This window comes from Babylonia areolata, chromosome 1, assembly GCF_041734735.1.
Source record: "Babylonia areolata isolate BAREFJ2019XMU chromosome 1, ASM4173473v1, whole genome shotgun sequence".
Taxonomy (NCBI): domain Eukaryota; kingdom Metazoa; phylum Mollusca; class Gastropoda; order Neogastropoda; family Buccinidae; genus Babylonia; species Babylonia areolata.
Window position 1 is genome coordinate 66734470 of NC_134876.1, and position 13561 is coordinate 66748030.

Consider the following 13561-nt stretch of genomic DNA (forward strand, 5'->3'; position numbering starts at 1 on the left):
TCCCTGTTTCCAAAGATCGCCCATTTGTCCTGTCTTCACGGACCATTACTATTTTCCCCTTTTCTGTTGAGGTCCGCTCATGCTGTTGAAAACCCCACGACACCTTTCCCCCTTTCCTTCATTCCATGACCATAGTCCCTCCTCGATTCCCGTTCCCACACACCATCACCTCTACCTGTTGTCATAGACTTTTCTCTGTTCTCTGCAAAAGTCCCACCCCACCCTCCTAGGTCTATTAAAAACAGTCCCCTTTTACTACCACTGGAATTGAAAGCACCAGTCCTGCTACTGTTCCCCAACCCCATCCATAGCAAGCGTATGGTGAACAAATCAGAATTTTGCCAGGGTCCACTGTCTTGTTTTACTTGCACTAAGTTGAATCACTACCTCATCTGAAAGACTAGTACCCAAACCATCACTCGACATCTGCTGAAGGGGTGGGGGATGTGTGGAAAGTTGGTGAGGGGGGATCTTAGTCATGTGTGTGTGTGTGTGTGAGTGTGTGTGTGTGTGTGTGTGTGTATGTGTGTGTGTGTGAGGTAGACAAAAGAGCGGGGACTGGTGCTGGGGGAAGGGTGCGTTGGGACAGAACATAATTATGTGGAGGGGTGGGTGGGTTCTTTTTTTGCTGTTGTGTGCATCTTTCAGTCATGGCTTGCAAATAGTGACATGCATGACAAAACAAACTTAATCCACCAATCAGTGTGTTCCAAGCGTCACAGCATGCAAATGAGCGATGTCTCTTCTTTTAACTTTTTTTCCCGTGTGAAGAGGACAGAGCGCGTGGTTTGGCGAGAATATAAAGCAGACGACGGCCACAGTCGTTCAGCAGCCGGCTCATCAGGACAACAGTTGGCTTACGGTTACGGTGACGGCTTCTGCGTTTGGATTTGTGCATACAGATCCACCACCATGAGGTTTATCCTGCTGGCTCTCTTCGTTGGCCTGGCCGGTGAGTGTTCTTTTTGTTTTTCTCCAAACAAACGGTTTTGTGTCACGTTGAAGAGAGTGTGTATGCTCACTAAGGCTTCCCCAAATCAGAGCTTTCGCTTACTCATAATCGAATTTCGCACGGGATCTTGGTGCTAAAGGACGAAGAAGAAGCTTGATACCCTCGGATTCATTGTAGCTCGGTTTCTTCCCAATTTTTATTTATTTCTTTAACATTCTGTCTTAAAGACCCCCCTCCCCCAAAACAACATCAAACAAAACAACCCATTCCCCAAACCGATTCCGAAAGCATCCGTTACGTTATGAAAATAAATAGAGCTTGTCATATTCATTGACTTATGATTTACATTCAGTACAGTGTTTTTAAAAGTTTTTTTCATCTCCATTTCATGATAATGCAATTTGAAAAAAAAAAGTGAACATGGGACTTTACCAGTAAACACATGTTTAAGCGACATTGATAACATATATGTATAAATGTTAACAGCATGAATATATTAAGTTTTGTACATTTAACACATGCATCTTCGCTTGCTCGCTCTATCCGAGTAAAGATGTGTGAATCAACTATATTGGTTAAAACACACGGCAGTAAAATTGTTTCAGTGCAGAAAATGCAGTTGACCAAAATTAACAAAATATTTAATGGCACCACTCCAGTAGCCCGCAGTTGTGAATAAAAAGAAGTGAGGAAATATCAAATTAATCAGAAACATTGAATTATATCAAACATTTTATAATGGACGTATCTATATGCAAACAAAAATAGATTTGCATGGCATGAGTTCACACAGACACACACACACACACAGACACAGACACACAGACACACACACAGACACACACACACACACGCACACACACAAATGTTGTCTATTGTTATGTGAATAGTCAATGTTTTCATCCAATGTTTTAACAAACTTTTGTTTGATCTACAGCCGGTGGACCAGGCCTCGATGAAGAGAGTAAGTATTACCCTTCTTATGTTATGGTTTAAACATATCAAGAAGCCAGACAAAATACCCTTCTTATTTTATGTGGTGGATGTGTGTGTGTGTGTGTGTGTGTGTGTGTGCGTGCGTGCGTGCGTGCGTGTGTGTGTGTGTGTGTGTGTGTGTGTGTGTGATTGTAACTATTTGACTGATTAACGAAAAGCATAAGACTACCTGAGATATGGGTAGGCAGGAGGGTAGATAAAAGGTAGGTAGATAGATAGGTGGATAGATAGCAAAGGCAGCGGAGTCATGTGGACAGACAGAAGAAAAGAAAAAGAAAGAAAGAAAGAAAGAAAGAAAAAAACCCTACACATCACATTGTTTGGACTGCATTCAGTGAAGACTTTAATAAGAAAAACAAAAGAGGCAAGGCCTTCAAGACTCACTTGTGATACACTTAAAAAAAAAATCCAAGCTTTTTATGTATTGAGTATAATTTCAAAATGTAATGTTAAAGATGAGAAAGATCAGTTTAAAGCAAATTAAGTCCCCTAGCATTAATTACAGAGTAATTTTCCTTTTATACTACCTGCACCAAAACGTTTGCAAAATAAATAAAACTTCCATGCTTAGCAAAAGAAGTTCCTGTTTGAACAAAAAATGATAATAATGACTGCTCTTGTTGTTGGGTCAGAATATCAGATCAAAGTGCCAAGTTTAGAGAATACAAAAAATATAAATATAACAGTAAATGCAGTTTGCATATAATTAGGCTTCATTTTTTATTTTTTTTGTGCCCATCCCAGAGGTGCAATATTGTTTTAAACAAGATGACTAGAAAGAACTGAATTTTTCCTATTTTTATGCCAAATTTGGTGTCAACTGACAAAGTATTTGCAGAGAAAATGTCAATGTTAAAGTTTACCACGGACACACACACACACACACACACACACACACACACACACACACACACACAGACAACCGAACACCGGGTTAAAACATAGACTCACTTTGTTTACACAAGTGAGTCAATAAAATGAAATGAAAATAAAAGGCTGCCGCTCTTCCTGCTGTCAGTATTGCTGCTGTAACCACTACTGTTTGTGTTACTGATAGTGGTTTTGCTTTAGTTAATACTTCCGCTGTTGTTTGTTCTGCTAATACTGTTACTGTTGCTGCTGCTGTTGTTGGATCAAAGATCTTTCACTGTGCACTATCACCGCACAACCACAACAGGTGAAGCTACTGCCGATAAAACTACAACTTACTGATTGAAATTATTGCTGTTGTTGAACAAGGACAGCAACTACGTCTTCTACTATTACTTTTAGTGTTGTTGTTGTTGTTGTTGTCAATGCTGCTAGCACTACGTTCTAACCACCACCACAACTACCACACCTGCTGAGATAATTTCAAAAACAATCACAAACTCCATGTTCACCAGCATCGAGTATCACCAGTGTTACTATTGTTGCAACTTCTGCTGCTTCTTCACTTTCGCAACAAATTCAGAACGACAAACACCACCACCACCCGACACAACCCCTAAGATGAGGTTTTGCATGACTCTGTGTGTGTGTGTGTGTGTGTGTGTGTGTGTGCCCCCCTCCCCTGTTTACACCGTGTGTGCAGCCTTCCGGCCCAAGCGGCAGTACAGGTACCGGTACGATGCGCAACTGGTGACTGGAGCACCGCAGAGCTCCAAGTTGACCAGTGGCCTTCGGCTGACCGCTGACCTCGTGCTGCGCATGGATAAAGGCAACAACTTGCTGGCCCAGGTAAATGCACTACCATGCATTTAGCCGGTGCACGTGAAAGAACCCACGGCAACAAAAGGGTTGTCCTTGGCAAAATTCTGTAGAAAAATCCACTTCGATAGGAAAACAAATGAAATTACAGGCAGAAAAGAATACAACAAAAAATGGGTGGCGCTGTCATTGTAGCGATACGCTCTCCCAGGGGAGAGTAGCCCGAATTTCACGCAGAGAACTCTGTTGTGACGAAAAGAGTAATACAATACAAAACAATACAATCTTGGTCTGTGATTAGTATAATACCGAAATGGTCTCTTTGCGGTCGGTTGGACCTCTGACTGGTACAACAGCAACCATGACAGTAACAACAGGATAAACAAGATTGATGACGATTATGAATTCGATAGACTTTGATAGACTTTAATATTTAGTACAGCCCCGAAATGGTCTCTTTGCGGGGCCGCTAGCTACATGATCTGTGACTGGTACAAAAACAGCCACCATTGCGACGGTGTTGACAGTAACGACAAGAAGACAAACAAGAATGATGACGATGATCAGTTCTATACACTTTGAGTTGTAAATGCCGCAATAGATTCTACCCTCAGGCTGAATGCACCAGGATGCAGACTGCCGAAAAGGTAACGGACCAGTCATCTTATGAAACGAAATGTTTTATTACGAAAACGAAACAAATTGTGAAAATTCTGTCAATATCAATAACAGAACGAATGCCGCTTTGACTTATTACTAATGATAAAAATTGCGTTTGTGTGTGTGTGTGTGTGTGTGTGTGTGTGTGCGCGCGTGCGTGCTCGCGTGTGTTTGTGTGTGTGTGTGACTGACAGCTGGAGAAGGTGAACATAGCCAAGGCGGACAAGTTCGTGGAGGACCACACGGCCATGTTCAACTTGCAGCCACAGGACACGCTGCTGAACGGCATCGAGGCAGACATCCAGCGGGTCATGATTCCCGAGCTCCGCAAACCCTTCTCCTTCAGGTCGGCCTGTCTGTCCATTTGTCTGTCTGTCTGCCCCTCTTGTCTGTCTGTTCTTCTGTGTGTCTGTCTCTCTTTTCTGTCTATTCCTATGTGTGTGTGTGTGTGTGTGTGTGTGTGTGTGTGTGTGTGCCCCTCTTGTCTGTCTCTTCTTCTGTGTGTATGTCTGTTGTCTGTCTGTCTGCCCCTTATGTCTGTCCATTCATCTGTGCGTCTGTCTTGTCTGTCTATTCTTCTGTGTGTCTGTCTGTCTGCCCCTCTTGTCTATTTTCAGTGTGTCTGCCCGTTGTCTATCTGCCCCTCTTGCCTGTCTATTCTTCTGTGTGTGTGTGTGTGTGTGTGTGTGTGTGTGTGTGTGTGTGTGTGTGTGTGTGTGTGTGTGTGTCTGCTCCTCCTGTCTATTTTCAGTGTGTCTGTCTGTCTATCTGCACCTCTTGTTTGTCTGTTCCTCTGAGTGTCTGTCTGCATGATCCCCCAGCTCCTCAAACCCTTAGCCTTCAAGTCTGTCTGTTGTCTGTACCTCTGTCTGTCCCCTAGTCTGCCCCTCTGCCTATCTGGTCTTCTCTGTTTGTCCGTCTACCCCTCTCACAAATTCACGATCTTACAGTCCCAAGTGCTCCTGAGTTGTGTATTTCTTCAGTTCTATTACATGAGCAAGCAAGTGCGCATGCAACACGTGCGTGCGCATACACCCACACAAATACACACACGCACCACATAAACTCATAGACGCACACCCACCCCGCTCCCTACACATACACACAGAGGCACAGACAGGCATGTATGCAGGTAGGCACACACACACACACACACACACACACACACACACACACACACACACACACACACACACACACACACACACCACATTTACGCTTGTAAATACATGAAGTATTTTTTCTTGAGTTTAAGATCAACATGTAATTAGTCTCATGAAATTTCGTCTTCATAATCCAAAGCTGAATTTTGAAAAAAAAGGTCAGTATACCCTACTCATTCTTTTTAGGCAGGAGCGAGTATGTTGAGTTTTACTCCAAATAAAAGTGGAGATAAATCCTCTATTTATTAGATTTTCCAAAATATACAGTCTGATGTTCATGTTGGTTCCAAACAAGGTCTCAAAGAATATTTGACATTCAATCATTTTTTAAATTAAATTTTTATTTTATTTTTAGGAACTGTTTTCCTAAACTATTTCACTTAACAGAACGTACCGAATAATATTCAGTTCTATTCATGTAGCTGTAAGTAGACGTTTGATGACAGTTGTGTATGCCATAAATGGATACGCGGTTTTATATTGAAAACAGCAGACTCCAGGATGAGCAGACGACCGTGGAAGTGCTATCATAAATACATTATAAATACCAACTCTCCTTCCAAACTCAGTACTGGCAAGCTCATTTGGTGAGGATGTCATGACACCTGAGGGAGTTTGCATCTATGTGTCAGATGGAACCAGGGCAAGGTTTTCGACATCAGCCTCGCAGAGTCGGAGCCCCACTGGAGTAAGAACATCAAGCGAGGCATCATCAGCGTCTTCGTGGTCAACCTGGACAAGACCTACTCACCCAAAAAACCCCATGGAGAAGAGCAGCGCCATGACACATTTGATCCCAAACAGAAATCCTACTCTGTGTGGGAGGTGAGTGAGCGAATAGAGGGGGAAAGGGGGAAGGGGGCGGGGGGACGGGGGGATGGGGTGGGGAGAGAGAGAGAGAGAAAGAGAGAGAGAGAGAATGATTTGTGTGTGTGTGTGTGTGTGTGTGTGTGTGTGTGTGTGTGTGTGACAGACATCTTCGTTCGTGGGCTGCAACTCCCACGTTCACTCGAATGTACACGAGTGGGCTTTTACGTGTATAGCCGTTTTTACTCCGCCACGTAGGCAGCCGTACTCCGTTTTCGGGGATATAGACATATTATAAAACAGTGTGTGTGTCTGTGTGTCTGCGTGTGTGTCACAAACGCACACAGTATGCTCATTTTAAACGTACGATTTTTTTTAACGGTGCAAGGAAGCATAACACTTTTGACTGCAACACAAATTGTTAAGCCGTTTGAATTTATAATTTTGACCATGTAAGCGGGGAATGCCATGGCTTTAAACAGGTGTTAACCTTAAGTGGTCAACTTAATTTTTTTTAGCAATGTCTTAAACTACACCAAGACTGGGATTTTATGCTAGATATGTAAACATGTTGCTAAACGGACAATTTCAGTTTCGTCTTCTCTAACTTCAGCACCATATAAATTTGCTGAAGTTTGTTAGTTCATTGTCTAGCTGCAAATAGCGCTCACCAAAAGCCACACAGGTATTCTAAGTGACATGCACTTCATTTTCAAATTTTCCGGCACAAAAGGGGCAATGCCTATTGGCCTCTCGTCGGGCATGACAGTGCCAAAGGGTATTGAATGGGAACACACCCATTCATGTACACACACGTGTGTGTGTGTGTGTGTGTGTGTGTGTGTGTGTGTGTGTGTGTGGTGTGTGTGTGTGCGCGCGCGTGTGTGTGTGTGGCAGAGAGAGAGAGAGAGAGAGAGAGAGAGAGAGAGAGAGAGAGACGGGGGTTATTTAGCAATAAATTTTGTATTGCTTATGACAGAACCATTACAGCATTGGATCATAATTTTCTGATCATAGTTCTGTTGGACTTCACTGAAAAAAACCAACAAACCCTGACGAAGCTTATTTCCAAAGTCCATCTAGGGGTGACCAAACACTGACAGTTAAAATTTCGGCGCTTAGAACAAACTTTTATTTGCTTCACCTGAGCTGAGGCCTGTTTAGAAACCCCACAAAGGTGTGGCTTATTGACTTCTGTCCCCATGAACACCCCAAATATTGTTGGTTCAATCCAGTCCCAGTGTCGGCTTTCCTTCGCAGGACTCACCTGTGGGTTACTGCCTGACCACCTACACACCCAAACCGTCCTTGACTGGTGACAACCAGTTCTACCTGACCAAGGTTCGTCAGTACGACAGCTGTATGCACAAGCCCTACATGGCCTACGTCTTCGATAACTTTGGGTCCCGGGGCAAGCCACAGAAAGGAGAGGGCTCGGTGAGTTCAGGTGTTGGTGTGTGTGTGTGTGTGTGTGTGTGTGTGTGTGTGTGAAAGAGAGAGAGAGAGAGAGAGAGAGAGAGAGAGAGAGAGAGAGAGAGAATCTGACAGATAGACGTATGGACGGATGGACGGACATGAAGTCAGACAGAGAGAAAGAGGCAGTGTGCTTCGTTTCATTTTTCCTGTCAATAGTGTATGCTTTAATTGCTGCATCCAAAACAGTCAGTAACTCAGTGATGAACAAACGTGCATGCTGTACTCAGGTGAATCACCTGAACATTCAAGCCGACGTGTCGTACGCCATCAGGGGAAATAAGAAAGCATTCCTGATCATGTCAGCCATGGGCCAGGGCAAGATCATCTTCACGCCCTACAGTCCACAGGACGGCAACGTGCAGACATCCATCAAGTAAGTGTGTGAGCCACAACCTTTCCATTTCTCCAACTCTCCCTCTCCGTTTCTCAACTTCAGGACGTCATCATTGCCACTCATGTTAATCTCAACATCACATACGCGTCCGGCCTGGTGGTCTTTAGCGGCCTAAACGCAAGCATCATGGGCATTTCACCATCAAGTCGCAGTGACGCCACTCACTAGAGGAGACCTCGCATTACTGCTTGGTGACTTCATGGTATTCAGATTCTGATTCACTCTGCCACCAATATCATATTCCCTGCTTTGTCATGGGGCTTGACTGAGCGAGTGCCCCCCACTCCCACCATCTCTCGTGATATTTCTTTTTTTCTTTCTTTTCTAAGCACTGTCTTCAGTTGGATTTCTTGTTCAGTCTGGTTATTCGATCGCATGGGTATGGCTATCAAAATCTGTGTATAACCAGTTTTTTCATAGAATATGAATACTCTTGTCTTAAATCTTATCGAAATGAAAACGGAAGCAAGCTTGCGCGTACGCTCTCTCTCTCTCTCTGTCTCTGTCTGTCTGTCCTTTTACACACACGCACACATATAATACACCTCCCCTCTGAGCAGAGACCTGTGCTGTGTGTCACCAGTCAGACCCTGACACTGACGGAAGCAGCGGATTCAGACCCGAAGATCGTAAAAAGACAGAAGTTCCAGCTGAAGGAGAACAAGATCGAGAAGACCCTGAAGCTGGTGATGCCCGTGCAGGGCTCGCAGGACCTGGAGCCCTATGTGCTGGACTGGAACCAGCCCATCGCCCAGCCTCAGTTTTCTCTTGACAAGGTCAGCCCCCGCCAGTTTCTGTACCACCGTCTCTCTGTCGCTCTGTCTCTGTCTCCGTCTGTGTGTGTGTGTGTGTGTGTGTGTGCGTGCGTGCGTGCGTGCGTGCGTGCGTGTGTGTGTGTGTGTGTGTGTGTCTCCATCCTCTTTCTCTCACCCCCCCCCCACCCCCAAACACACCCCACACACCTTTTTACATCTAATTATCTTTCTGCATCCATGACCAGCCCCTTGTAGCCCGTGGAAGATGACTGTTTAGACCAGTGGCTGGATTTACTGTCAGTTGTTATTCCAAAAATTGTGCGGATGTTTCTGAGACTGACACTGACAATGGCTGTGATGACGATGTTGTTGATGATGATGATTATTATTATTTTTTTTTTAGCGGTTGACGTTATTTTCACAAAACGCCGTGATGGTTTTAATGTAATAGACAGTCGAAGAAGTAACTCTGTTGCATGGTTCTTCGGTGTACTATTGTTATTATTAAAACTGACAGACAGTGATGAAGATCATGATGACAACATTACGACGATATTATTGACAAGTTATACAGAGTAACGATGACCACAAACAATACACGAGCATGATGACGACGACTGTGAAGATGACAGTAGTGGTGTTGATGATGATGGTGGCGGTGGTGGCGATGATAAAGATGACGACGACAGACAGTACATCAATAAAGACGACGACGATGACGATAATAACGGCGATGACGATCGTGCGGGCAGATGAGGCAGATCCTGAGTTACGTGGCGAACGGCACCTACACGTTCCCGTCTCAGGATGTGCTGATGGCGATGCAGACGTTGATGGAGATGATTCGCCAGTCGGACAACAAGACCCTGACACAACTTTTGGACGACCCCATGGACCCCGACGATGAGCTGAGAAACCTCAAAAAGTAGCTCACCTAATTGTTACACCTCAAAAAGTAACCCACTTAGTTGTTACACCTGAAGACGTATTCCACCTTGTTACACCTCAACACGTAACCCAGCTTATTGGTACACATCAACAAGTAACCCACTTTTATTGGTACACCACAACAAATAACCTACCTTACTATAACATATATCGACATTTCTCAGTTAAGATCGCGAAAAACAGGACAAATATTGACAAATATTCCCCTTTAAAACCATGTCGTGTCAGTTTGTTCTTGTCAAAAGCACTGTGCTTGAAGTGAGAATTAAAAAGACTTTTGGTAAATGCAGCATGGGGGAATGAATGAATAAATATTTTTTAAATTTTCTGATGGAAGTAGATTAAGAAAAAAGCGTTTGGTTTTATTTTTTAGATCTAGCCCTTGAAAATACGATACCCCCCCCCCCCCGCCCACCCCTACCCCACCCCCACAAAAATAAAGGAAAAGGGGAGGGGAACAGACGGACACGAAGACAGACAGGCAGACAAAAGAATACACGATACACACACACACACACACACACAGAGAGAGAGAGAGAGAGAGAGAGAGGAGGAAGTTTAAAGCGAAGGCCACCAGCCTTCCACATGAGAACACGTACACATAAAGATAACGATTTGAAAAAATGAGGGAAAAACCAGATTCAACAGAACTTAAACATAATTGCTCTGTCACGCAGTTTGATTATAACAATCTAAATTAAACTTCACATCAGTTCCGAGAGAGACAGAGAGAGAGAGAGAGAGAGAGACGGGAGTACGTGAGGACAGGAAAAGGAGGACGGGACCCCACAGACAGGCAGGCAGACAGGCAGGCAGACAGAGAGAAATACAGAAAGCGCGTGGTGCCTCTGTTGCAGGAAGACTCTGTGGGACCTGTTGTCCACTGCAGGCACCGTGTCCGCCTCCGAAGTGGTGGTGAGCAAGTGTATCAAGGTGGCGAAGAAGCAGGAGAGAGAGGAGCCCCTGTCCTGCGTGTCGGCCATCACCTCCGTGGGACTCTACAGCCCGCCCTCCGGACAGCTTCTCATCAAGTTGCTGGTAGGCACGACACTTGGACGCACTGATAATGATGCGTCATAGGCTGTGGTGACGTCACTGCTACCGCTTGGCCGTCACTGATAATGATGCGTTATAGGTTGTGGTGACGTCACTGCTACCGCGTGGACGTCACTGATAATAATGCGTTATAGGTTGTGGTGATGTCACTGCTACCGCTTGGACGTCACTGATAATGATGCGTCATAGGCTATGATGACGTCACCTCTGCCGTCAGTTCTGTGATAACATTGCTAGGGTTATGGCCGTCACAGTCCTGCCAGTCACCGATAACGCGTCATGGGTTTGCGGCTTTGGCGTCACTGTTACTTCAGTCAGTGCTGTGACATCACTGCCATGGTTATGACCCGTCACGATCCTGCTAGTCACTTATAGTGCGTCATAGGCTGTGGTGTCACTGTTACAGTCAGTGACGTGGCATCATTTCTTGGTTTTTTTTTTTTATTATGACGGTCACAGTCCTGCTAGTCATGAGCTGATGTCCTGACAGTACGTGGATGGATGGTATTGTCCTGGCAGCGATGTTGTCCTGGTAGTATATGGATGGTGTTGTCCTGGCGGTGATGTTGTCCTGGTAGTATATGGATGGTGTTGTCCTGGTGGTGATGCTGTCCTGGCAGGATATGGATCGTGTTGTCTTGGCGGTGATGCTGTCCTGGCAGTATATAGATGGTGTTGTCCTGGCGGTGATGCTGTCCTGGCAGTGATGTTGTCCTGGCAGTATGTGGATGGTGTTGTCCTGGCAGTGATGTTGTCCTGGTAGTATGTGGAAGGTGTTGTCCTGGCAGTGATGTTGTCCTGGTAGTATATGGATGGTGTTGTCCTGGCAGTGATGTCCTGGTAGTATATGGATGGTGTTGTCCTGGCAGTGGTGTCCTGGTAGTATATGGATGGTGTTGTCCTGGCAGTGATGTTGTCCTGGCGGTGATGCTGTCCTGGCAGTTTGTGGAAGGTGTTGTCCTGGCAGCGACGTTGTCCTGGTAGTATATGGATGGTGTTGTCCTGGCGGTGATGTTGTCCTGGTAGTATATGGATGGTGTTGTCCTGGCGGTGATGCTGTCCTGGTAGTATATGGATGTTGTTGTCCTGGCAGTGATGTTGTCCTGGTAGTATATGGATGGTGTTGTCTTGGCAGTGATGTTGTCCTGGCGGTGATGCTGTCCTGGCAGTATGTGGATGGTGTTGTCCTGGCAGTGATGTTGTCCTGGCGGTTATGCTGTCCTGGCAGTATGTGGATGGTGTTGTCTTGGCAGCGATGTTGTCCTGGTAGTATATGGATGGTGTTGTCCTGGCAGTGATGTTGTCCTGGCAGTATGTGGATGGTGTTGTCCTGGCAGCGATGTTGTCCTGGTAGTATATGGATGGTGTTGTCGTGGCGGTGATGTTGTCCTGGTAGTATATGGATGGTGTTGTCCTGGCGGTGATGCTGTCCTGGTAGTATATGGATGTTGTTGTCCTGGCAGTGATGTTGTCCTGGTAGTATATGGATGGTGTTGTCAGGGCAGTGATGTTGTCCTGGCGGTGATGCTGTCCTGGCAGTATGTAGATGGTGTTGTCCTGGCAGTGATGTTGTCTTGGTGGTATATGGATGGTGTTGTCCTGGCAGTGATGCTGTCCTGGCAGTATGTGGCTGGTGTTGTCCTGACAATATGTCGATGTTGTCTTGGCAGTATGCTAAAAGTGTTGTTTTGACAGTAATCTTGTCCTGGCAATAATGTTGATGTTATCCTGGCAGTATGTGCATGGTGATGTCCTGGCAATGATGTTGATACTGTCTTGGCAATATGCGGATGGTATTGTCCTGGCAATAATGTTGATGTTGTTTAGGAAGTATGCATATGGTATTGTCCTTGCAATAATGTTGATGCTGTCCTGGCAGTGATGTTGATGTTATCCTGGCAGGATGCGGATGCTGTTGTCCTGGCAGAATGTGGATGGTGTTTTCATGACAGTGATGTTGTCCTGGTATCTATGTTGATGTTGTCCTGGCAGTGATGTTGATGTTATCTTTGCAGTGATGTTGATGTTGTCCTGGCAGTGATGTTGATGTTATCTTTGCAGTGATGTTGATGTTGTCCTGTCAGTGATGTTGATGTTGTCTTTGCAGTGACGTTGATGTTGTCCTGGCAGTAATAATGATGTTGTCTTTGCTGTGATGTTGATGTCGTCCTAGCAGTGATGGTGTCGCGTGGATGTTTGTCCAGGCACTGTTGACTAAAAGCCAGGAGCAAAAACTGGCCAAACTGGAGGAGGTAACCATGTTGGCTCTGGGCTCTGTTATGGGCAGGGCGGGGGACATTACTTCGGACATCCTGCAGCAAAATGTCGACAGCATCAACGCAATTGAACAGGTGTGTGTGTGTGTGTGTGTGTGTGTGTGTGTGTGTGTGTGTGTGTGTGTGTGTGTGTGTGTGTGTTTGAATGTTAGAAGGTTGTCGTTGATAAGCTCATTAAAATTTTTACAGAGTAGTATGCATTTTAAAATGCAGTTTAAGTAGTCAATGTCATATCATTCTATCAAAGCATAATAGACCAATTGGAAACGATGTGGAAAGCGAAAAAGCAAAGGAAGAAAGAGGAGGAGGAAGGAAAAAAGCGAGAGATTCAAGATTCAGAAACTTTATAACTCAAGGATAAGTATTTTAGACATTGCCTAGTCTTCCAA

The 13561-nt window shown here is 45.0% G+C and overlaps 1 protein-coding gene across 1 annotated transcript in view; it reads left to right on the forward strand.

Moving 5' to 3' along the window:
* The first annotated feature begins 800 nt into the window (after positions 1-800).
* LOC143285894 (uncharacterized) overlaps positions 801-13561 on the forward strand; it is a 54699-nt gene continuing 41938 nt past the window's right edge. The window contains exons 1-11 of the mRNA XM_076593343.1: positions 801-952; positions 1890-1916; positions 3522-3667; positions 4492-4643; positions 6093-6285; positions 7528-7704; positions 7971-8116; positions 8721-8913; positions 9645-9817; positions 10698-10878; positions 13101-13247. Of these exons, the coding sequence (XP_076449458.1) occupies positions 913-952; positions 1890-1916; positions 3522-3667; positions 4492-4643; positions 6093-6285; positions 7528-7704; positions 7971-8116; positions 8721-8913; positions 9645-9817; positions 10698-10878; positions 13101-13247 (1575 nt within the window). The 5' untranslated portion in view covers positions 801-912. The remainder of the gene's footprint in view (positions 953-1889; positions 1917-3521; positions 3668-4491; positions 4644-6092; positions 6286-7527; positions 7705-7970; positions 8117-8720; positions 8914-9644; positions 9818-10697; positions 10879-13100; positions 13248-13561) is intronic.